General features: G+C 41.4%; 2 protein-coding genes across 3 annotated transcripts in view; one reads left to right on the forward strand and one right to left on the reverse strand.

The window, feature by feature from the left end:
* LOC145438215 (uncharacterized) overlaps positions 1 to 26,762 on the reverse strand; it is a 171,199-nt gene that overhangs the window by 33,978 nt on the left and 110,459 nt on the right. The window lies entirely within an intron of this gene.
* Positions 1,939 to 12,167, forward strand: LOC145438191 (farnesyl pyrophosphate synthase-like). The gene is made up of 9 exons (XM_080315566.1): positions 1,939 to 2,079; positions 2,199 to 2,399; positions 3,831 to 3,971; positions 5,701 to 5,799; positions 7,069 to 7,173; positions 7,237 to 7,398; positions 7,458 to 7,529; positions 8,653 to 8,793; positions 11,608 to 12,167. Exons 2-9 carry the CDS (start codon positions 2,253 to 2,255, stop codon positions 11,809 to 11,811), a joined length of 1,071 nt encoding a protein of 356 aa, XP_080171692.1. The 5' UTR covers positions 1,939 to 2,079; positions 2,199 to 2,252; the 3' UTR covers positions 11,812 to 12,167.

A 26,762-nucleotide genomic window follows, 5' to 3' on the forward strand; every position in this document is an offset into this window, starting at 1 on the left:
AATACACGCGTTTTATACACGTTATGATAAATCCAATACAAGAGATATTTGCGAAAGCCTAGTTTTGCTCTTTGATGTCTTCTCGCGACGAGTAAAACTTATAAAACGTACGTATCTGTCGAGTAGCGTCACCTGGCGCGAACAGCGGTAATTACTTGAATTGACCGATTTAATATCAGTTGTTAGTTATGAAAAACCAACTGATGCTTTCGTAACCGAATTATTAAATGAGATGACGTCATTTAAGAGGTGAATTTAGAAAACCGCGAAACACAATAAATTTATACAATTTTTTAAATTTTCACGTGTTCATGGGAAGCATTTATTGGTTTCATGAGAAGCAATGCGAGATGTGAGAAGGACCCAATTTATGCTACAGGGTTGGTTCGATTATGTTCACAATAAGAGCAATTCTGTTCACAATAAGAGCAGTCTCATGTTCACAATAAGAGCAGTCATGTTCACAATAAGAGCAGTCTCATGTTCACAATAAGAGCAGTCGTTGTATTCGCACTAACATCAGCCGCAGCACCACCATATCCCCCGGACACGATGTCCGAGTGGCAACATAGTCCGAACACAACCCAGACATGATGTCCGAACACCCCCAGACACGATGTCCGAACGCCGCCCCTCCCCAGACACACCCCAGACATAATGTCTGAACACCTCCCAGACATCCTCCATACACGATGTCCGAACTCACCACGCCCCAGACATGATGTCCGAGTGTCAACGCAGTCCGAACACACCCCAGACACGATGTCCGACCCCACCCCCTGACACGCCCCAGACACGATGTCCGAGTGTACACGCAGTCCGAACACACCCCAGACACGATGTCCGAACTCCCCTTCCCCAGACACACCCCAGACATGATGTCCGAATACCCCCCAGACATCCTCAAGGCACGATGTCAGAACTCGCCACGCCCCAGACATGATGTCCGAGTGTCAACGCAGTCCGGAGACACCCCAAACATGATTTTATGAACACACCCTAGACTTGATATTTGAACACAGGCCGGGGCATCGTGTCCGGGGGATATGGTGTGCTGCGACTGATGTTATTGTGAATACAACCACTGCTCTTATTGTGAACATGAGACTGCTCTTATTGTGAACATGACTGCTCTTATTGTGAACATGAGACTGTTCTTATTGTGAACATGACTGTTCTTATTGTATTATCATGTCTGGGGTATCTTCGGACTGCATTGACACTCTGGGCAAAATGTCTGGGGGTGTTTGGATATCATGACAGGTGTGTCCGCACTGCGTTGCCATGCAATCGGAAATCGTGTTCGAACATCATGCCCCAGCCTGTGTTCAAATATCAAGTCTAGGGTGTGTTCATAAAATCATGTTTGGGGTGTCTTCGGACTGCGTTGACATCATGTCTGGGGAGTGGCGATTTCAGACATCGTGTCTGGAGGATGTCTTGGGGGTATTCGGACATCATGTCTGGGGTGTGTCTGGGGGAAGGGGCGTTCGGACATCGTGTCTGGGGTGTGTTCGGACTGCGTGTACACTCGGACATCGTGTCTGGGGGGGTTCGGACATCGTGTCTGGGGTGTGTTCGGACTGCGTTGACACTCGGACATCGTGTCTGGGGGTGTTCGGACATCATGTCAGGAGTGTGTTCGGACTGCGTTGACACTCGGACATCGTGTCTGGGGGGAGGGGGGCGTTCGGACATCGTGTTTGGGGTGTGTTCGGACTGCGTTGACACTCGGACATCGTGTCTGGGGCTGTTCGGGCATCATGTCAGGAGTGTGTTGGAACTGCGTTGACACTCGGACATCGTGTCTGGAAGTGTTCGGACATCATGTCTGGGTTGTGTTCGGACTATGTTGCCACTCGGACATCGTGTCCGGGGGATATGGTGATGCTGCGACTGATGTCATTGTGAATACAACGACTGCTCTTATTGTGAACATGAGACTGCTCTTATTGTGAACATGACTGCTCTTATTGTGAACATTAGACTGCTCTTATTGTGAACATAATCGAACCAACCCTCCTCAATTTATCGGGTACATTGTGAGCAGTGAGCAGGGCACCCGGCAAGCGTCATCAGGTGAGCACCTGCCATCGATTCCAAACGGGCGGCCTATAGCGTTTATTGACCAATTGGTTATGACTTTATGAGATTGAGAGTTACAAAATTTTGAAAATTTCATCTCACTACCGTTGCAGACATGTTGTAGATTTTGGATTCAGTACCAGTCGCATCGTTAGCTTTCGTTTGGAATGGATCATAATGCGTTCACTCCTGAAAAGATCCGTGATTTATTTGAAAGGAAATACTCGGAAGTTTCTTCATACATAGCAACTCCACCTCCTGATATAGAAAGCGAGCAGGATTCAAGTATTCAATGGTGTTGTCGACGTTTGAAGGTATAATATCATCATCTTCACAATACGGTGTGACGCTTAAGTACCAATAGTATCGGAACTTCCATTCTGCCGTATCCAAATGTGATGAAGATGTGTTGATAGACCATTGAGGATGATTAGCCTGCATTTCCTTAACTGAAATTTGGATGGTTTGTTTCGATCACAGCCAGATACGCGTATTAGTGACGCCTGTTCTATATGTTCGAGTTACGGATTATGTATAACTCCACTCCTCTTTTACCAGTATACTGCTGGGGTGGCCAACCTTATCGGATATCGGCCAAAGGGTCACATGAAATTTACAAACTACCGCGAGTGCGTGGTCCACTCGAATGTTGATGACCATAAATTAGCAGTCCAATAGAAGCTAACCTGATTTAGGTAACACGATTAGGCGAAAACACGTCTAATCTCATTACGCATAAAAATTGACCAAATTGGTGTCATTAAAAACCAGCGTGCATTTGTATCGTAACTGCGAGAAGCCAATATGGAATCGGTGTCTCGTGCACACCAAAGATTCTTCTGACTGCACACAGGTGTGACGCTGAGAACCGCCTTGGCACACCAAAGATATTGCGCTAAGCGTACCGGGATTCCAACCTGGGCGAGAAGGGTGTAAATTTAAAAAAATTAATAAATGAGGTTAGAAATATTGTTACTTGCATAATTATACTTCTGATACCCTTAGTATACCACTGGACTCAGTTTACAAGGACAGGAGTATTCAGCGCCTGAACATATCAATATCGCATGTTTTGCATAGGCTATTCGTACATAATTGCGAATTTAGTTAGACTCAATTCTGTAGATTAGATGCAGCTTTCAATTTTGAATTTTCAGGAGATGGTTCTAATGATGTTAATTTGAGCAAGAAATTGAGTAACAATAAATCGCGCCAGGCGCGAAGAAAAATTTCTAGTTAAATCAATTAGCCGAGAAATATACTGATGAAGATCTACGAAAAATCTGTGTGACCCCTTGCTACGCCAATGCGTCAGAACTGATATTTTAGTCAACAATCCCAAATTTTGCAGTCAGGCTGCTAGTCAAACTTTGGTTGGCCTTGTAGGCTCATGATAAATTACATCTAAGTCGCATGAAAATTGGTATGGGTAAATATTTCAAGTCAATAGAAACCAGCTTTGAAGTCAACTTTGTCAAAATCATTCTTTCAATTTGTTGTTTTTAAAATGCAAATCCATGCTTATCTCTACCGGGAGAAGTATTATCCTGCTCTCACTTTGCTTTGCATTGTGATCATGATTCATGCATGTAGATCATGTGCCATCAATTTCTGCGAGTGGCGTTAAATTCAGCAATAGACTACGATTAATTATGACTGTGTTTTCCAACATATTTGACTTCATAGCTGGCCAATTCTTTTTTTCAATATGGGGGACTAGGGCTCTTATCAGTTTTGTGTTGCAGGATTTAATTGATTACAATGCTCGTGACGGGAAACGCATGCGCGGACTAGCAGTGGCTTCTTCATATTTGCGGATTGCGGGTAAAGATGCCAATAACGAGAACCTGGATCTAGCATTGGTTGTTGGATGGGCTATTGAGATTGTGAGTTCATCATTTTATTTGTTCGCTGCTAAAACATTGTTTAACCTGTGATCTGAACATTGAGTGCTAGAGTGGACCTACCTTACAGAAACAATATGTCAGCATAGTGTCCTATATGGTGTGGACACTGCGAGACTTAACGGCTCACTGCATTTGGATTACGTCATACTTTCCATTTGGCCAAAAGCAAATTTACGACCATTTTTGACCGGCTTGCCGATGGCCAAATTCAATAAAACGGGTATCAATGGAAAGCTGCTGCTATACTGATTACGAAAATATAGATTTTATTCTATTCATGGTCCTGGAACCTTCCAGAATCAGCTTAAAAATTTGCATTGTAATTGAGTTTTGGCATCGTTCAGTTTTACGTCAACCACCTATTGTAAATTTGAAATAATCAGTTTGAATATAATATTATTCATTTCTTTTAAAGCACGATTGTTTATTGTACGATTTTCGCCTCTAAACAATTTAGTGCAGTTTCTCGAAAGGTTCCAGCAATGGTCTGCCATAATATGTTCATCGCATTTGCCCATCTTTCTTTTGTGTTGATGTCTCGGTGGAACCTCTCCCAGTGCTAATCAATAAGATCATCAGGAAATATATCAAGATGACTGAACAAGAAGTGAACTTTCATGCACATGTTTGTTCCAAGTTTTCCATATGCAGATACGAATTTTCGGACCAACTGTTTGTAGTTGTATTTACTACATCTTAGGATAAATTCCATGCAGCGAACTCCTTCCCAATATTAAATTGGAATCTTTCATCCGTATTCGAATCTGAAATTGATCAAAGATACCAGATTTAAGCTGCTCGTTTGATTGGGATACTAGGTATACACACTTTGTTGACTCAGCGGAAAATTGTCCATTTACAAGTCACGAGAAATGAGACACATACGAGTATTGTAGTTAAGCTTTTCAAGGACAAATTTATAGCTTTATACTCCTCTTTAATCTTGGTAGAATGACCAATTGATACAGGAGAATATGTATTTCCATTGTGCAAAAGTGCAATTTGACAAACTGCTTTTCTGACAAACAAATATTTCGCATCACGTCATGTCAATATCGATAAAATGACTGAGAACCACATTCTTCATAGTCAATTATCTATTTATGTGCAGTATAGGCCTAACACTAAAAAAGTACGATTTTCTTCCTATTAGGTGAAATATTCAAGGGTAAAGTAATTTTTGGCTTTTTTAGGGGCATAAAAATCTTCTGAACAATAGCCAATCGGGCAAAACTAATGTGATATTCGTGATCAGCAACCTCGAAAACCCCAGAAAAGGCTCTCAGATGTCCTGCCAAAAATTTCTTTTTAATTTTGTTGACCAGCGTTATAGACTGAACGGCACGAAACATATTTGTATTAGTCGATTCAAACGCAATTGTGACTTATTGTGATGCATATGCTCTATGCAGTTTGCACTACTACTACCGCACAGGTAAAAATATCTATGGTTACACAATTAACACGAATACAAACAACTCGGTGTGACCGGACAACCTTGGAGGATGTTGGAGAATTCTCCAACATTAGGCTACAGGTAAAAGCCGTGTTCAATAAGCTCAGCAAATTAGTGCAATTTGCGATATCTTCCATACACAAACTCACAATTCCAATGTGTTGTTTGGTTTTAACACTCCTGTAATCAATACAGATGTAGGCCTACTGAAAAAATCAGATAGGATTGATCTTGCAACCCGACATTTTGCAGATGCAAGCTTCATTCTTGGTCGCTGATGATATCATGGACCAATCAGAAACAAGAAGGGGGAAGCTGTGCTGGTATAAAAATGAAGGGATTGGGCTACAGGTGAGGAATATGACGTTGCATTCATCCTTTGGACACCTTGCCGGAGGAGAGGTTTCTTTGGGTCGCACATTTTGTAGCTCCCAAAGTGCATCTTCTTGGCTCTGCAGCACAGAGGCTGTTTGTAGCTGAGTATGGGCATTAGGCACAGTTTCCTAGTATTGAAGATGTTTTCATTAGCAGTATTGTACTACTAATAGGTGGTCAATGCGAATAGCCCCTGTGTCTGTAACTAAATATATATATATATATATTGTAACTTCTAACATTGCACCTATTTTGAATATCATTGGTCGCTTTGTGTTACTCGCAAAGAAGCCGAAGATAAATCTTGCAATTTCAATAGTATCCAATATCCACCACCAGTTGATTACAACTCTCACTTATACGAAAACCCTTCCAGCATTTCATTTTATAGCCCTTGACCGAATTTACTAGTTTTGAAATTACTTGAAGTAGTTTCGACGTGTCTTAGGATCACTACTTCTCTGACTACTTTCACCACCTCTGGTGCTACATGACCAGGAAGTTTTGTTTCCATACCTCTTTTACTGCTACTGTTTTTGTGGGATATTGCCCATTAATTTCTTCATATCTTGTTTCAGTAGAAATTAGAAAGTAGCTTTAAAGTGCAGTATTGTATAGTCACAACCACCAAGCGATCGCGGCACTTTTTGCAATCTGGGAATCTAGTTAGCCACCTTGGTATGCCACGTAGGCTACGGTATACACGGTATATCACCATCATCCAAATACTCTTGTTCTTGAACTGAAGAAAGTTTAAATATATATAACATTTGAATTTTCATTATTGCAATCTATTGACAAAAAATCCTGGCATGACAAAATTCTGCAGCACCACAAACTAGTATTTAAAGAAGCCTACTTCTACTTCTAACCTCGCTGACATTATGTCACCGTTATGCCATATAAGCTTGCTGCTCTAGAATGGGTATGGTATCATAATGGTTTCTGGCATAAGTTGTTATTGAAGTAATTATTACAGTATTTGTAGTGGATGAAAATTTGTATCTTAATCCCAATATATACTGAATAATGACCCTTTAGATCTGGGTCAATGCCAATGTCATCATGAACTAACCTGTTTCGTGCTAAGCATGCAATGGAAAATCTTGAGAACAACCAACATTACTCTTCTGTTTCAAAATGGCTGTGGCAAATGAGCAATGTTGTGATGTCACGTTATATTTGTTACTCAGCCATTCAGTGTCAGGCGGATATGTCAGCGATATATTGATTCTTTCCTTTCAGGCAATTAACGATGGAATGTTGCTGGAATCATGCATGTATAAATTGTTGAGAAAATATTGTCGGACCAAGTCGTACTATTCTGATTTAACCGACTTATTCAGAGAGGTACGCTTTGATTCATTGCACTTACTCTGCAAACAGTAGCATCTAATCTGCTTATAATTCCAGGTTGTTATGTTAACGGAATTAGGACAATCTTTGGATATGGACACTTCGGAAAAGCCGGAAGTGGATTTTTCTTCTTTCACCGATGAACGTTATATTTCGATTGTCAAATATAAGACATCTTTTTACTCGTTTTATCTGCCGGTGGCTTCAGCCATGTACATTGTATGTAAATGTGTGAGGATTTTGGTAATCTTATCTCTAACCACTCTGTGTATCAATAGGGTGGCGCCGCAAATTCAGATACTCTCCGCAAGTCGAAAGAAATTTTAACCGAAATGGGATGTTTTTTTCAAGTAAGTTTGCTGTCTGCATCTGATAATAACCGCATGCCTTTCCGAAAGGCGTGATTGAAATTTCGCCGATATGTTCCGATCCAATTTGAAACTGTTTCCGTCTCTTTCTTCAAGTCGTTACCACACTTTCCTATCTTTTCATTGTATCGCAGTCTTGTGGTGTTTTGAAATGATGAAATTTCATGATGAACTGAACTGATTACAGAGCAGAGGTGGTCGAAGCATTAGTCAGCTTCTCTACCCACGTAAAAGTAGGGCTAATGCCGCGGATTTCTACACAATATAATTGGAAGTAGCAATTTCCAAGGCATATCAGAACTACTCAAAAGTTGAATATGAAAATTGCTCAAAGTAGTTTTTAACCTGAAGTCAAGGAGAGGAATCGTACACTTTTAGCAGTTGATCGGCGCAACTAGCGCAAAATGACCAACACTACCATTAACTGCAGCGTGCAGTCTTATGTGAAATATTCAAGTATTTATATTTGAAACATATATAGGCCTATATATCAGAGATGAGCATGGGTTAGGATTTGGAATAACCGGATTTGTGAAATTTTGACGGATTAGGATTTGAGATATTTTTTTTTAATGGATTAGGATTAGCATTGGATTTACCGATTTTCAGGGAGGTTGATGTCCTGTGGCGAATGGTGACCATTTCTTTCGTCCTGCCGCGATTTTACAAACAAGTTATCACTTCATGTAGGCCTACTTTGGCACTCATTGAGCGTTTTATTTATTTTCACAAATTTATATAGGCTGCATCAGTTGTAGACTACAGCTTTCGGAGTGGAATTCAACGTTAGAATCGGATTAGGATTAGAATTTGAATTTGCAAAAGTTTGGGATTGGATTAGGACACATAACTTTTAAATCCGCTTATCTCTGCTGTATATGCAGTTACTGTGATACAGGGGCTATTTCGTTATCATGATAGCTGCTCTTTTAAAAGGGGTGCAATGCAAACATGTCCCAAAGCTACTTTCTAAATTCCAAAGTGTTACAAATAGTAGCTTTACCTAAGAAATTATGCGAGTATGCAAGACCTACTCGAATACTGCGAAAAGTACTTCGCTACTGTCCACATCTCTTAGCGACTGATCATTGTTCCATGCGTTCAGGTTCAAGATGACTTTATAGACTGCTTCGGCGACCCGTCGATAACAGGCAAGATCGGCAAAGACATCGAAGACAACAAATGCACTTGGCTGATCGTGCAAGCTTTAAAGCGGTGTTCCCAAGATCAGAGAACTATTTTAGAGGTGCTTATCTGCCATGTTCGAGGTGTTGGGTTTGGAAGCTTGATGCCTAATCCATATCTCATACTTGTCGATGGCGCCTGCAATGTTTCATTTTAGCTATATGTATGTGACGGGTGTTCTCTAGACTTGTGATAATCCACAGGCGTGCCTTGCCATACTTGAAGTTAAGGAGCCACTTGTTATTCATTGAAAGAGTGTGCAATGTGCATCTTTTCTAGTAGACAACTTTCTATTCACTGTAAATATTCTAATATCAGGTCTTACAAACTTACTGTTCTTAATTGGTACCGAAATCGTTCTATATGTAGGGTGTGTTGTTACTTATTTAATACTCTTGTAATATTGAACGAAATTCGATTTGAGTTGATATACTACTACAATTGGGGCACCGTATAATATTTGGCTAATGGCTGCAAATGCATATCCCGTTTACCAGCATAGTCATGGTGTGCAGGAGGGCTGTTCAAAAATACCTTTTTCAAATTTTTCTGGCTGCTTGATGAAGTTGTTAGGTGGCCAAATAAAAAACGCTACACACCAATTTTGGCTCAATTCCACCCAGTGGAAGCGAAGTTATTGGAGTACAAAATTAGGAGTTGAAAAAATAGTATTTGAGGTGTCAAAGTCTTGAATTATTTATTGTAGATCTACCCACCGTAACTACTATGATTTGCAATCTTGAATTTTGCACATCAATAACTTCTCTTCTACTGGTTGTAATGGAGCCAAATTTTTTGTGCATCGTTTTTTTTCAGACAAACTAACAATTGCATGGGTTAGCCAGCAAAGCTCGAAATTTTTTTATTTTTATTGAGTTAATCCAAAATTTTCTACTACAATAACTTTTAACTTATCTTTCGCTGGTTGGAACCGAGCCAAAATTGGTGTGCAGCTATGTTCGTTTCGCACTGTACACTGAATAGTTTTCCAGTACTTCGATTAGAATTAAAATTAGAGCAGAGAAACATTTCACAAACTAGATTGAAATTATATCACTGGCATTTCACTATAAGTAGTCTTATTGGGCAACTGGAATTATCGTTGTTTTCCAAGTCTGAACCTGCCTCGGAGGAATTAATGGGTGAGCCTTGGCCGTGACGTTTACACAACAAGGCCGAGATACATGAGAGTGTTTCTATTATGGCCTTGCGAGAATGCCACATAATCTATTTGTATTCGGTTAACTCGATACGCGGGATCGTATTTCCAATTGTGCGAGCCTGCGTTTGAGACCCCTCCGTCTCGTCACTGTTCAGTGTTCATAGCATTGCATCGCATAGTGTTTTCGGCGCATTGTGGGTTCCGCATAAAGGTCTCACTTGTCAAAGTCTTCTTGTTACCATAGAGCCGTAATAGCTGCCGCTGGTGCCTGCCACAGGACAGATTTAGCTATCCTATTATGTGCGTCCATCTGGTACAGGGGTTCTAACGTTTGCAAACCTGTGGAACACTTACGGCAATCTGTAAGCCGCCGAGAAGCCCAAATAAAAACCGACCCCTATACACAACTCAATCTAATCCTACAAATGTTTGTGACTTCTGCTGCTGATTTCAGAATTACGGCGCTTAACCTTGTAAAATGCCGTTGCATTGTTCCTTGGGAACGCAACACAGTGATACCAATTGCCTAATTACAAATGGGCTTGCAAATATAGGGGATAGAATTGGCATTTCCGACGGAGCAGATTTTGAAACCCAACCCGCCCTGCGTACTCCACTACACACGGCATACCGCCGCAACAGTCATTGATTGGACGAATGTGTCATCACTAGGGCGGTATTTTTTACCGAAGAAAGGGAAGTTTTTGACCTAAAAAATCGAAATTGTGACAGTTTTTTACCTTAAAAAACTTGATTTTTACCTCATGTATGTGAATTAGGTGTCTTCCCACAAAATGTTAGAATTGTACTAATCTTCATTTGTGGTTGAAAGTATCTGTCCTTACGAAGTGGTTTGGCCTGAAAAAACGTTTTTGACCTAAAAACTGACAAATTTTTACATGAAAAAACTTCATTTTAACAAAATCTGGACTACGAAAAATTCCGGTAATTAGTTACATCACACATTATGGTAGGAATAATTAAAATTTGTTGTAGTACAACGAAAGATACTTGCCTGCATTCTCAGGTAGAAAGTGTCTGTCCTCACTAAGTGACTTACTAAGAATGGAGAAAGAACGTTCAACAGCAACAGTTGGGGGCTGACAACACTCAAGTTGTGCACACACTGCTGGTGACACACTGTGTTGCTTCACCCTGACAATGTTGTCTACATCACAATTTTTCATCATGAGCTTCTTGATATAAGAACCAATACCCATACATCTTCCTTCAGTTATAATATTACGGTATGCTCAGCATAACACCATGTCAACCTATTTGTTTCATTTGGCCGTTCATGATTCACAATGGGCAGATAATGGGCCATCTACAACGGTTGGCCTACAAAGTAAGCTACAAGCTGTGAAATTTCAAATGAAAAGTTCACCGACTGTGCAAGCATTTATGATACAAACGAAATTCAGGTGTCAGGTGACAAAAAAATTTGACTTTGTAAACAATTTTGACAATTTTTTGACCTAACGCTACAATTTTGACAAAATTTGACATGTCAAAAAAATCGCCCTAATAATCACAAATCATATGTGCGAGTCGAGTGTGTCGTCATCTCGAGTGAACACTTGGGATTCCCTAGAAACTGGTCAAGAACCACTCCGCTAGTTGGGTGCACATTTGCTAGCATACTGGGTAGTGGAGTCTGGCTGGGGTTACATCGTTTGTCGCAAATGCTTATTGTTTTGTTTTCAATCGCAGAAAAACTACGGGAAATCCGATTCGTCAAAGAGGGAAGCGGTGGTGCAAGTGTACAGGGAATTGAACATGGAAGAAATATTTCACCAGTACGAAAAAGACACTTACGACAAGCTGCAGGCGTCGATTAAGACCATGCGAGAATTGAACGTGCCGCCCGAAGTGTTTATGGACTTGCTAAGCACTATTTACCAACGTAAAAAGTAAAGTATAACCGCCAATCTAGAGCAACACAATCATGGGAGTGGTTTGAATCTGCCACTTGTGCTATCTTTTCAAATTGTCATATTATGAAATAGCGTTATTTAGACCGCTTTGAGAGAATGTGTTTCCCTGTGCAATGTGCATCAGACTATGTTGACCTGATGACGCGAGTGTGTGATCATCTCGAGGTCCACCGCCGCAAGGCTGTTGTGCACGAAGATAACAAAATATGCTTGCAACCATGTCGTATTTTTTCAATTCTTCACGAGTATGCCACGCGCTAATTTTCTGTGGCGAATATCGATATATTATGCATTATTTGCTGCAAAGCAGTGATTCAATACACATAATCCACTGCAGTTGTGATGCTGTTGCGGAGACGTATATGTTCATGGCTGAGCCACTTACTTAGCCGGGGATGCAGGAACGATTTCAGAACGGTAAGGCTAGCTACCAGCAAGTCTGTCACAGTGTGCGACATTACGAACTTTAACGATAGAATATCTAGCTAATCATGGTTTTTACCCATTTGAGAACCAGTGGCGAATTATTGATAATAATCAAGTAGCGGATATCGCACAGTTTACCACTAATGTAGAGATATATGGTTTTTGGCTGTGCCGAAAATAAATTTGAGTAAGTTATGTACGACCGCTTCGACGTAATTCGGAAAGAACGTAAAAAGTGGCACAAAACCTGCTGAATTGTCTCTAAACGAATCAGCTCTGGAAAACAATACCACCTCGGTGTACTAAGCATAGCGTGCGTGAAGGTTTGCCCTCATTCTTTATTCTGGGATTTTCCACGGTCTATCCGAGGGGCAGGCAACATACGGCCCGCGGGCCGGATCCGGCCTGCGACGGGATTTTGTGCGGCCGCCGACAGTTTTCGGTCTTGCGTGACGATCTGGGCCGTCCACTGGCAATTAGGCGCAAACATTTTCGATCATGAACATTAGTAACACAACGAGAAGTTCAAATACAACTGATGTTCACCGCATCGATGTGGCCAAGGGCGAATGGAGCCATGCCATTCCCATTTTTTTTTAAATTCGTAATATCTGTAAATAGTGGAATATTTTCGGGTAGATGGATTCAAACTAAAAAAATTCGCATCCTTCGCGCGATTTAGTGTCTCTACGTAAGTGTCTTGATTATGAGAATACAATACCATCGATAATAGCCCGAGGCCGTTGGGTTGCTGGAGTTTTCAACAAAGTAATTAATAAGAATGAACCCGCCCGAAGTGAATAATTTGCGATTAGCTCATGAATGTATATTGTATATACTTATGCCATGATCAATGTTCAATATTATAATTATATATGTGCAATGTGCTATAAATTTTGGAAGAAACCACTTGCTCAGACACTCACCAATATCATTGATCAATTTCTTTACGCAAAAAATTTCGCGCCTGGCGTGACAAGAAGTCAAATGAACTCCCGAGTTTTTGATCACATTCATATCACCGATTTGGGATCCTCGTGAATCGGTCGCCCAATCCAGATATAGTTCGCAATTGCAGTAATGTGTGCGTCTCTGAATTGTGTGTACAAAGGGTAGTGCCGGGTACAGAGTTGGATCAATTGTAATTTGTAATTGAGCTGAATGTAATCAATTACATTTTTTCATGTAATTGTAATTGAAGCATTTCTGTTTTTTGTAATTGTAATTGTAATTTGATCAAAATTTTGCTCAATTACAATCTCAATTACATTTTCATGAAAACCTGACAATCACAACATAAAATAATCATTTAATCAATCATTTATTCGTCGCACCAGCGAAAATACGGTACAAACCAGGATGACGACGAGGGGCCGTAAGGCCGCTTAGTAAACAGTCACCACATCCAATAATTAGCCTATTTACATCGGTGTTCTATGCGTGCTGCTTTATAACTAGATAATTCAGTCACGTTAAACTGTTTCCCATACTTCAGTAGCAACAGAAAACTTTGTGAGTTGCAATATAGGCTAAACCAGTGGTTCTCAAACTGGGGGCGCGCCCCTTGGGCGGCGTGAGAGAATCTGAACAGGGCGCGACGCTCCAGTGAACTGAAATCTTTTCCGCGCTTGGCCCGACTCACCTCCGTTTTATGGTTATTGTTCGGTGTATAGTCGGAATTTCGTATTGGAGAATTCTCTCATCAACAGTCATAACCTTCCATATACCATCAAACTATAGCCTATATGTAAGGATTGTTAACTTTCTGGTTTCATTGCGTGCTATGACGATAAATGGGGCACGAAATATTTACTGTCATAAAGGGGGGCGTGTCTACAAAAGTTAGAGAACCAGTGGTCTAAACTAAATCTTAACATTTCAAAAATGGATGAACAGCAAATAAACTCTTCTGAAACCTGTACTGAACCACTTCCTACACTACAGTCAAAGTTTTTTTAATCTCTGAACAGTACCGAGGCTTGTTGCAACAATAGCAAAGATAAATTCAAGTTTCCAACCAAGGCTTCATCAAACTTGATCACGCATTTGTAGAGATGTTATCCCAATCTTACCTCCAATCTTGGCCAAATTTACTGAGGCCAGAAACTTTTCGCGCCCTAATGTTCACCAAGTGCAATCTAACAGTTTCCGAGCAAGTGAAAATGTAAATGCGAACCAAAATATTGTAATTCTTAGTTATCAGGAGGTTCTTTCCTTTTGCATTTATTTTGATTTTACGCACATTATCGGTATCATCCTTATCGCTGACGCCTTACCAATTACATTTCATTATCCTGACTCAGCTCTGAGTAGCCGAACCGTTTGATTACATTTCATTGACTGTCCTGTAGCCTATTCGCTGTTAGTCGCTCAAACCTTCGGTTCTTAACAGTCGCTTGAAACATTTTTCTGTGTTTGTAGTTTTCAGTACTCATGATTAGGAATAGTTCGAATACGTTCAAGTTTTTTTTTAATTAAAGGGTATTCTACATATCAGGAATGAAACATGAATAGCTTGAGATTGTTGCTAATTACGTCGTTACCGTTGTCAAAGAACAACTTTTTATTGAATCAATTACCTGTTTAGAAGTAATTGTAATTGTAATTGTAATTTGATATTTTTAGGATTGAGTAATTCGAATTGTAATGTAATTGAACATGCAAGGAAGTAATTGTAATTGAATTGAAATATTGTAATTGATCCAACTCTGGCCGGGTAGGATGAATCGATCTGTGGCTTATTCCCACGGGGGAGGGGGTTCCCCTAAAATTAAAATTGAATAATTCAGGAATCCGGCCCGTAGTGGTGACGATAAGCGCCTACCAAGCCGGCGGACCCGATTCGAGTCCCGTCGGAGGTTCATTTGGGCTCCTCTTCCTCCGCTGTCGCCGCTCTTACGGCGACAAAAAAGCCCAGAAAAAAAAGCCCCGAAGAAAGAAAGCACTCACAAGGAATGGAAAGAACTAGTAGAAAGGGCCGCGGTTTCAAAAAGATCAACATCGACAAAGAACTGTGACCTCGGGCACTCTAGGCCGAGGTGGATGTTTGAGTAAAGGATCGCTACTGATGCGTGTCGTTCGACATCCTCCTATCTGTTCGTTACATTGCATTGTGTCTTATCGCATTGTACATTGTATGTGTAGCTTGTTCAGATGAAAATGATACCCCGATGTATTGTATTGTATTGTATGTTCGTGTTCGCCTATCCGGCCCGCCGGATGGAGAAGTCGCCCGCCCCTGGTCTATGCTGTTTTTGCAAATCCAAAACTTTCAACTGCAATAATTGCGTCAAATTTATTTTGCATCGTTTTTGTAGACAGTAAAACAATTTCATGGGGTTGACAAATAAATTTTAAAAAAATTTCTATTTTTTACAGTCAATTCAAAAATTTCAATTGGCTCTGCGTCGGCGTATACTGGTTAGAATTGAGTCAAATTTGATGAGCAGCGTTTTTAAGGCAACCAAGCAATTTATTCAATGAATTCGGAAAAAAGTTATTTATGAACAACCCTCATAGGATTCTAGCCATTCACTGATTAAATTGTCAGGTTACCCCAAAAAAGCTCCACACCAAATTTGGTTCAATGCTAACAAGTATAAGCCGCCGCAGAGCCAATTCAAATTTTTAATTTACTAAGGAAAATAAAAAATAAAATCCAAATTTTCTGTCAACGCCATGAAATTGTTGAGTTGTCTTCAAAAACGATCTTTGGTTGGTGGATAATCCGATAATTATCAACGAAAAACTCGAATAACTCCGCTTCTATAGGCCTACTTGTTGGTATTGAGTCAAATTTGTTTTACATCGTTTTTGAAGACAACTCAACAATCTCATGGGCTTGACAGAAAATTTGATTTTTTTTAAAAATTTTCCTGATAAGTTAAAGATTTTAATCGCCTCTGTGGCGGCTTATACTTGTTAGAATTGAACCAACTTTGGGGTCCAGCGTTTTTAGGGTAACCTGACAACTTAATCAGTGAATGGCTGGAATCCGGGAAAAAGTTGTGTTTGAACAACCCTTTGACATGTTTGAAACGCCCGCCCGATACACCATCAACAATATGGCTCAGGCTTTGCGGACGATCCAGAATTCTTTTTGACAAATTAAACTTTTCTCCAATATGGTCTAAAACAGAGATGGTCAACCTGCGGCCGTCTACAGTCCACACTTATATTTCAATTAGCGTTCGTTGGCGCCCACCAACATACAATTTGAATTTACGAATTAGAAAGATTATAATCAGGTCAATGTTTTGGCGACAACACACACTCCACTCCCACATATGATTTGTGATGACTAGGGCGATATCTCTTACGTCAAAAAAAGTAAAATAGGTAGGTAGGCAGGTAGCGTTAGGTCAAAAATGTCAAAATAAACAACGGTCAAGATTTTTTACAACCCGCTTTTCGTTTGTATCGTAGATTTTGCACTGAGAGAGAGAGAGATATGATATTCATTTTCGCCTGCACCATCGAGATGCTTTGAGGACGGAGTTGCGATACGACAGTGAGGTAAGCTAGTCTGCGCCCCCGTTTTTTCCCTCCTCCATGCTATCCGTGATTGCCTGAGCGCCTAGCAGGATAGCTGCGTGTACCAATTTTCGAGCCTTTCGTATGATCCGGCCGGGGATCGAGCCCACGACCTACCGATCGAGAAGCCGGATGCCTAACCTACACTATCTCGCTCGCTCACTGGCGAGGAACTTATCATTTGACATTTTACAGCTTATACTTTAAAGGCCTACCGTTCTAGACGGCCGCTCGTGAATCAAAAACATTCAAATGAAACAAATAGCTTGACATGATGTTTTGCTCAAGTTCAAGTTTATTCATAAAATTTCATCACATCAAAACATCACAAGACTGCAATACAAAAAATGATGGGAAGATGCGGAAATGGCTAGGAGTAGTCTTAAGATCAGACACCCACCTGGGCCTAGGCGATGTAAAGAGGAGGCATGCACACTGAATGAAAGTGAAAGAAGATAACATAACATGGCAAGTGACGGAAGGCGAGATCGATACGTGAGGTCGTGGTCAATGTTCCCTCTAAGCTGCGTACGTGCGCAAATGCGCAGTGCTGCCACGGTCTCTGCGCACAGAAAATCAAAGTTGCGCACAAAAAAAATTTGAAGTGATGAACTTATTTTTAGTCGTTACGCCCTGTTGTCCAAGGGCCTGCACATTGAGTTGGTGAGTGTGCGCAGACTCGTCAACAATTAGAGGGAACATTGGTCGTGGTCCGGTAAATGGTGAGGGCTGACTAGTACCGCAAAATCCTGACTGAAGCGCGCAAGACTGTGTGGGCATTGCATGGTTTTATATCAAGAAGCGCATAATGAAAAAATTTAATGAAGACACCATTGTCAGAATCAAGCAACACTGTGTGTCACCAGCAGTGTTCGCACACTCAACTTCAGTGATGTCAGCCAACTGCTACTGTTGAACTTGAGCGTTCTTTCTCCATTTTTGGCAAGCTACTTAGTAAGGACTGACACTTTCTACCCGAGAATGTAGGAAAGTATCTTTCGATGTACTACAACAGATTTTAATTATTTCGACCATAATACGTGATGTAACTACTGGAATTCTTAATAGGTTCAAATTTCTTTAAAATCAAGTATTTTCATGAAAAAAATTGTCAGTTTTTGAGTCAAAATAGTTTTTTTTTCGGCCGAACTGCTTCGTAAGGACAGACCGTTCGAACCAGAATCGAAGATAAGTAGGCCTAGTACAATTCTAAATGTGGCAAAACACCTGATCTGCATACATTAGGTCACAATTAAGGTGAAAATGTCACAATATTGATTGGTTAGGTCAAAATCTTCCGTTTTTAGGTTAAAAATAATTGCCCTGATTAGAATTAAACTTGAAAATATTCTTTGCGCGATTCCGGCTTGCTTGAATTTGTGATTTGAATATGTAGTCACGTAGTGTACTGCAATCTGAACACATGGGCGAAGAATGGATGAATATTTGATAGTAATACGGGCAACTACCAATATGATTGACGAAATTCAATCGTGAATATGAAAAAATTTTCGCGCTCGGAGCGACTAGACCAGTCATCTCAAAGTGCGCGCCAGCGCCTCCCGGGGGACCCTTGCGAGCGTGAAGGGGGCGTTGGCCATCTAAAGAGCGATTGCTGGGGAACACTGGCTATAAAATTGAACGGCAGGGGCGCTGGGAGCAAATGGGGGCGAGCAGTTCGAGATCGAATTGATACTCGAGAGGAGCTACAATTGCTCGCCCATTACAAGTTTTGATCCGAATTGCTGCATTTACCGAACAAGGTATATATTGGGATCGGTACAATAATGCGTCATTTGATTTCTGACTATACGCCGAAATCGAATAAATTCCCAGCCACACTCGTGGCCATGGCCAGCCATATACTTGACTTCTATTCGAGTGGCAACGGGAACCACTTTTCCTTGTCAAATTATACGCATCATCAGCAAATGAGTCGCTCCAAGAACAATATGCAGCACTATAGCAGGGGTGGCCAGCAACCTGCGGGCTTGGAAAGAAATTTGTGCGGCAGTGGACACGTAATTCAATTAGTATGTGTTGGCGGCCGTCGACAAGCAATTTGAATTTTACGAATTGACTCCCGGTTTCTCGAGAGATTCAACTAATCTTGAAAATTTCTTTGCGCTGCGCGCGATTCAGTGTGACATCATTTTTCGATTTTAATATAGTAGCGCCCTTTGCAATCAGATCCCCACAGTGCAGATGCGAAAATCAGAGGAAAATGATGCACCTAATATAGAAATACCAACTAGGAATCGTGTGCTCCTCCCTAATACCGACAATCTTGATGGGATGTCACGAAATCACAGCATGCAACAGAGTGATTAATAACAATTGGTCGAGTCGAAAATGCATCATCATTTAAAGCTAGCCCTAAATTTTCGAAAACACTTCCTCCATCAACTCTACCGGTGAATCAGATCACATGTGCTGAGAAAGGAAAACTGTTTGATAGTAATATGTAAAAATACTAATATAAATGACGAAATTCATCAGAGAATCTGAAAAAAAAATTCGCGCTTAACGCGACTATCGACAATCCCATAGCCGCATGACCACTCTCCACTCGCGATTTCAGTGCGTATAGTAAGCCTATATGATTAAATAGTTCAGAGTGTAGCGGAAATGGACATAGACATAGACAGTTTAACATGGATATTTGGCGTGCAGCTATAGTTAATTACGACTATGCCCTGGAATGCGACCGTACGCTACATGAGTAGTCGAAATGCGGCCTTGAATGACAAAAAGGTTGACCACCCCTGCACTATAGTGTCGTGCACGTCTTGGCCGCCGCGGCCTATGTTCGTGTGCACCAATGTTCCTCTAAGCTGTGCACGTGCGCAATCGCGCAGTGCTGACACGATCTCTGCGCACAGAAAATCGAAGCTGCCCACAAGAAAGCCGAAGTGATGACCTTTGTTTAGTCGTTACGCACTGTTGTCCAAGTGACCGCACAGTGAGTTGGTGAGTGCGCACGCACTCGCGAAAAAATAGAGGGAACATTGGTGTGCAGTTTTATCTGTAATAGGCTTATAAGCAATCACAGAATATCATCTCCATTAAAAGAAATTTATTTATTGACATGTTGGAGCATCCGAGTAGTGTTGTTATCCGTTTTTGTTGCAGGCCAATCAAATTTCGCCACGTCGCCTTAATTGCCACGCCTACATTACCACATCATCCGCCCATTGCCGCACCTATAGGACACCCATTGCCACATCATCCACCCATTGCCGCACCTATAGCACACCCAGTGCCACATCATCACCCTATTGCAACATCATCTGCTACGTCATCAGTCACGCCCATTGCCACATCATTCGCCTATATAACGACCATTGCCGTACGATCATGATTATGCGTACTGAGCTGTTTTTTGAGAATATGAATTCTCGCCTAATACACTAAACGTTGAACTAGATTTCATAACGTCATCACAGAGGACTCAGTCAACTATCTTGATCTAGGTTGTAGGTTCGATTCCTGTAGTAACCGCATTTCATACGATTCAGCGCTTTTCATATCTGCTAACACTTTACTCGGTCTCATTGAAATAGCATTGTATAGTGTACGATTTTATTTCGAAAAAAGAGCATATCAATGATATCGTTGATCGTTATTGCGTCGATTCGCGTGCTGAAATCCTCCAGATCGGTTGATGTTTCGAGGTACACCGCTTTGCTGCCATCCGACGCTGCGATCCGAGTTCTTGCGTTCGATCTGACCGTTTTGTTTGATGTAGCGATCACTGGCTTGTAGTATATACGATACGAGCGGAAGGTCGGGATTAGGAACAACTACGCTGGGCGAATAGATGACGAATTCGTCAGCTGGATTCAGAGGTTGATAATGCTCGATCCCGTCGCGAGTATACGTAACGACCAGACCTCCTTCATGCTTCAGAGTGGCTCGATATTTCTGAATGGTCCCGTTTGTGGAATGTACAAAGAGTTGATCCGAGGTCAATTCTGCTCCATTCGAAGCTTCGATACGTAATTTTGTGATGTCATTAAAAAGATACAAGTCTTTTCTATAGGGCCCCTGGGCCAGAATAGTATCTCCACGGATTGCTAGACTCATTCTTTGAAAAGAAATATCAAACATAAGTACAACAGTCATCACGCAATTCCACCTCGCCATCAAATTTAGTCGAGCCTCTTCTTATATTAGGTGTCGCATAACAGACATTACGAATATATTGCAACCCCTTGCGCTTTATGAGAAAATGACACGTAGGATAAAACTTTGCATGCTCGAGCCAGGGGTCATTGCACGGCAACCAATTTTGAAACAGCCCTCCGCATGAGAAACACTTTAAATGATCCTTATAGCCCAAATAGAACAATCCGCAGTCTGCGAGTTCGGCTCCAGAGGTATTGATATTATCCGGCCACCGCATAAATGTGCTTAGTCTACGAGCATAGCGTACCATGTTATAGAAAACGGGATCATTCAACGGGGAGACAGTTACATCTCTATGCTTCGCATAGCATTCATAAATCTTTTCTCCTCTGTTATTTATCATAGCTTGGTACTGTTCAATGGGACCCGTCCGAGTTTCATCTTCGCTTATATCTATGCTACTTGTGGAACCGATGCAAGCGCAGTTTAATGCAGCATAATTTGTAGGATCCGCTCTATGCTTAGGTAGAGAATCGCTTTGATCAATGTTCGACATGGCTATTCGAATTGATATACTCTCATGATCAGTATGCTTATATAGATATTGAGCTATGCACCATCGAAAATGTGCTTGGTACCGATCGAATGATAGGCCCCGAGGTCGTATCACGGAAATTAGAACGTCGACTGCTCACAGAAAAAGACACGTACCTCATATCCGTTCCTGGTACGTATTATCATTAATTAGAATGCTAGTAAGAATGCCACGAGTACAATCACGCGCTCTCCGCGTGCAAAGCGCATGTAGTTCACTATATAAGAGAGGCTCGAATACGAACTAAACTATACTGCTAAAAGGATGTCGACAATGGAGAAAGCAAGCGACGTAGTTAGCGAATCAACAACTATGATTCCTGATAATCAAGCAGATACATTACCGATTGGTGGTTTCGATTCCGATGTCGATGCAGAATTGATCGAAGTTACGATTGCAGCTGAAAAGAGTAAAGAGACGGAAGCTAGTGATGATGACGTAACAATTATTGATGAGGCAGTGGCGCAATCTAATGAGACTCACTCGGTAGACATGATGACTCCAATCAATATGGGTATACCACGACCGGTGATGGGACCAAGTGAACCTAAATCTAAGCGCAGACTCGACTTCGATAAGAGCATACTACCAGTTGGTGCTCAATTTACGCCTCCACAGAGTACTGATAACTCGTCAGCTGTGAGCAGTGCCCAAAGCCCACCTCACTCACCGATCATCGCCCCATGGAGAGTTTATTCGTCCCCTTTTCGCAATAAGCGACGTCGTATCGCTAATAACGTATTGGACGAGGAAAAGTTTGATGGTCTGATTTATAATTTGGATTACCCTCTACTTACGATTGATGATGGTGTATTATTTTTCCGTTCTCTTGAGCAGAATATCGAGGAGGTGTTGTTTGTTGATCGAAAACGGAGCCCTAATTTTCTCCGTGCTGTGTTCATTATCACCCTAATGGAGGGTCATATGCATAAGAAATATTTTGCGCCTCACTTCTTTATAGAAGGCAAAAATCAAACAGGGAAAGAAGTGTTGATCGATTTGTTGCTCTCTGACGATATCGCCAACTTCCTAGATCCTTTTCATCCGAATCTAGAGGCGTTCAAATTTCACAATACCGAGAAATCTATTTCAGTGATGCGCAATTGTGGGTCTCTATTTTTCGATAACAAGATGTTGCAGGAAGCCATTATGTACATTCATCGCAATCATTTGCAGTCTGCTTACGGACGAGTAAAGCCGTCGTCGTTTTGGCTCGTTTCTGAAATTCAGAATGGTAGTGAAGTTATGTTACGCAATTTGGGTGGGATGTTTCAATCTAGCACAGTGATTATTCGCTTCGGTAATCAGTGTTATCCTTGCTACTTGCCTGAGATGAATAAGCATGCTCGCCGTAAAATCATACATGATATATTTGCTCGTACATTCATACCGTCAGATTCCGAATTTGAGAGTGATTCCTCTTATGTTGAAAACGATGTGCATGCACGTGAATTTTACGCTAAATTCGATGAGCTCAAACGACAGTACAATGACTGGTATATTTGATTTGTTTTCTCAGATTAATATGGAACCTTTTAATTGTGGTAAAGATCTAAATATGTTGTTACAACAATACGGCCCGGGAGAGACAAGACGTACGCGAGATGCTACGACCGCTACCTTTGAAGGTTTTATTGATGACGATATCAAGAGAGTTGCCACTTGGCGAAAAATGGTCTCATTGGAAGGATATGGGGAATGGCAAAAAGATTTTCTCGTTATAGCAAAAAATGTGCTTAAAGATATCGATAAATTTGCTCCCAACGCCGATGAACTACGTAACCTAGAAAATATCAAATTCCTGTTCCTTTATGAAGCTTTCAAGTGTAAATTGCGTTTGAAATATGGAATAAATTTGTGAATGTGTATTTTTGCAGAATATACTTAAAACTATATGGCTCGTCGAAGACGCTACGAAGAAGATGCCAGCTTCATCATCGATGATTCGCTCGGTTTTAATAACGACGCAACAGAGGTTTTGCAATCGCACTCCAACTCGATTATCGATTCCGAATGGGTTAACAGCAGGAGGGTTGCGAGAGGTGCGAGAGAGGCAATCAATGTACGCCTGATCGGGAGAGGTATGAATGATATTCATGCGCGCATGTCATCGATATACCCGAGAAGATTGCGACAATTCAAAGCTAACTATGCATACGGCTTCTTGCTGTACAATCGAGAGACGGAAAGACATAGCTATTTTCATCCGCAATCAACCCATGCTGTTTTGAACATTCCGCGAGTCATACTTTCACGTGAGGACTTTGATCGTTTCATCAACGAAATCGATTTATCAGCTGCTTACGAGCAAGCCAGACAAGCCAGACCAGACACCAAGTTTTATTGCGTTGCAATATTACATATTCAATTTTTCTTGTACGAAATGTCGCGAGTTTTACTGGGCTGCCCTAGTGCATCGATATCTAAGGAACTGTCAAACTGTCGCTATATTAGAACGTTTGTTCGACATCAGGACGGAACACAACTGAACGATTCGTTATGCCTCTTCCGTTGCTTATCCCAATTCACCAAGAAAAAACGAGATGAGAAGCACGTCGCACTATTGGCCTCTCAATTTCGTGAACGTTACCGTATCCCTATAGATGATGGTGTACCGCTCGATGAACTGAGTAAAGTTGAGGAATGTTTTCAGGTAAAGATACTTGTTTATGAAAAACGCGATCATCAACCATTTTTATTGCGACAATCTGAAGCGACTGGCCCAGTGGTTCATATACACATGGAACGTGCACATTCTTGCCTGATCACAAATATTGAACTTTATTCCCAGACATTCTTTTGCGAATCGTGCAAGTTTTTCTTTAAAACCAAGGATAATTTGTCGAAGCATATAAAACGCGAATGCAAAACATCCCAAGGGCGGAAATATGCTAGCGGTGTATACCGTCCTAAACCCACCGTATTCGAGCAATTGGAATCCGAAGGCATTTTCGTTGAGAACCAAAAGAGATTCTTCCCCTACCGCATGTGTTTTGACTTTGAATCCATGCTCGTGAAGGATGAGCTCAGAGCTAATTCTGCAAAAGTAGAATATGTTAATCGGCACGTTCCCGTCTCCGTGTCCTTATCGAATAACGTAACGAATGAAACGAAAACTTTCATATCCGAGGGTTGTCCGCAGACGTTAATCGATGAAATGATCGGGGAAATTTATCGCGTACAGGAACTCGCCTCAGCCGAAATGCGAGAATCTTTCGCTAATGAAATAATCGAACTTGAGAATTTGATTGAAGAACGGAAATTGATTGATCCTACCAATAGAAGATCCTATTTGGATCATATCTCGCATCGCCTTCATACGTGGCTCGATCAGATACCCATAATCGGTTTCAATTCTTCGCGCTATGATCTGAATTTATGCAAGAAATATCTAATCAAATCATTGCACAAGGAAAGCGGATTCTTCGTTTTGAAAAGGAACAGCGCCTATTTGACAATCGCAACGCACAGATTACAATTTCTGGATATTTCGCTATTCCTGAGTCCGGGTTATAGTTTGGACGCTTACATGAAGCTATACGGGGATGGGGTGAACGCAAAATTTTATTTCCCCTACGAATATCTCGATAGCATCGAGCGTCTTGATGAAACGTCGCTACCGAGTCATGAATCGTTTTACAACGCGTTCCGCAATTCGAATATAACGGAAGAGCAATACGCAGAATGCGTCGCTGTATGGGAACGCGAGGGTATGACCACATTCCGCGATTTTCTCCGATATTACAACGAAGGTGACGTCATTGGCTTCTTGACCGCGCTAAATAACAATTTCGAATTTTACAAAACGCTTGGCATCGATATGTTCAAGGGTAACGTGAGCCTTCCGAATATAGCGAGTAGACTGATGTTTCGTGATTGCTACGATATCACTCTTCTGAATAAGGCCAATGCTGACCTTCACGAAACGATTCTGAACAACTTGGTAGGAGGTTTATCACAGATTACGTCACGGTACGCTATGGCAGATGAAACGAAAATACGCAGTCTTTGCTACGGTGACAGTGCTAAAACCGTCAAGAAAGTAGTAGGATACGATGCAAATGCCTTGTATTTGGGATGCATAAATCAAAATATGCCAACGGGGTACCCTATAAGGTGGATTTATGACGAGGAAAAGCAAAAATTCCATAAACAGCGCGTTTGGCCTACTCACGCGGAGCGCGAATGGTTGGAATACGAAAGTCACGTTCGTGACATCAAAATTCAGCACGCGTGGAACGGTAGTCAAGTGAGAATCGGAAATAAGCGCCTATTTGTCGACGGGAACGCCGGTAAACTCATCTTTCAGTACGATGGGTGCTATTACCACGCTTGTAGGAGCTGCTTCCCCGATAAAGAGAACACCGAGAGGCGTGAACTCACCAAACAAAACACGGAATATTTGGAAAAATTGGGATATACCGTTATCCGAATGAAGGAGTGCGTTTGGACGAATATGAAACGAGACCCCGAAATTGCGCAATTTGTCTCAAAGTTCGAGCGTAAAGTCACGAAAGCTTATTATCTCACTGAGGCGCAGTTGCTCAAGCGCACGCTCGATGGGTCATTTTTCGGCGCAATCGAGTGTGACATTCATTGTCCCGACCATTTAAAATCGAAATTCGAAGAGTTACCTCCTTTTTTCAAACATATGGAAGTAAACGAGTGCGATATCGGTGAACATATGCGTGAATACGCCAAGGAAAACAATATTAAGTTTCCCAAAAAATTTCTGGGCTCTAGTTATTTCACGAAAAAACAGTTGTTTAATACGGATTTGCTTCAATGGTACTTGAAAAGCGGCATGATCGTGACTCGCGTATTCCAAGCTGTCGAATATGAACCAAAACAAGTTTTCACACCCTTCGTTGAGCGGGTATCCTCTGAGCGTCGCAAAGGCGATGTCCTCCCCAAAGATCCGGCCCGTGAAATGGAGGCGTTGACCTGGAAGACGATTGGAAATAGTGCTTTTGGCCGCACTATTCAAAACCCTAATAAATATAGGGAACACGAATACGTTACGTTGGAAGAATTACCATCGCGCGTTGAAAAAAAATTTTTTGTCGATGCTGTTGAAATTGATAAGAGCGATGAAGGCTTGCTCGAAGTGTCTACGCGTCCGCTAAACATTTGCCACGAAAACCCAATCATTGTGGGCTTCTTTATATTCTGCTGTGCCAAGCTGAGAATGCTCCAGTTCCTATATGACTGCCTACATGTGTATTTGGACGATAGCGATTGGGCTTTCC

Source organism: Botryllus schlosseri, chromosome 4, assembly GCF_051294905.1.
Source record: "Botryllus schlosseri isolate E-star chromosome 4, Bs_hap1, whole genome shotgun sequence".
NCBI lineage: Eukaryota > Metazoa > Chordata > Ascidiacea > Stolidobranchia > Styelidae > Botryllus > Botryllus schlosseri.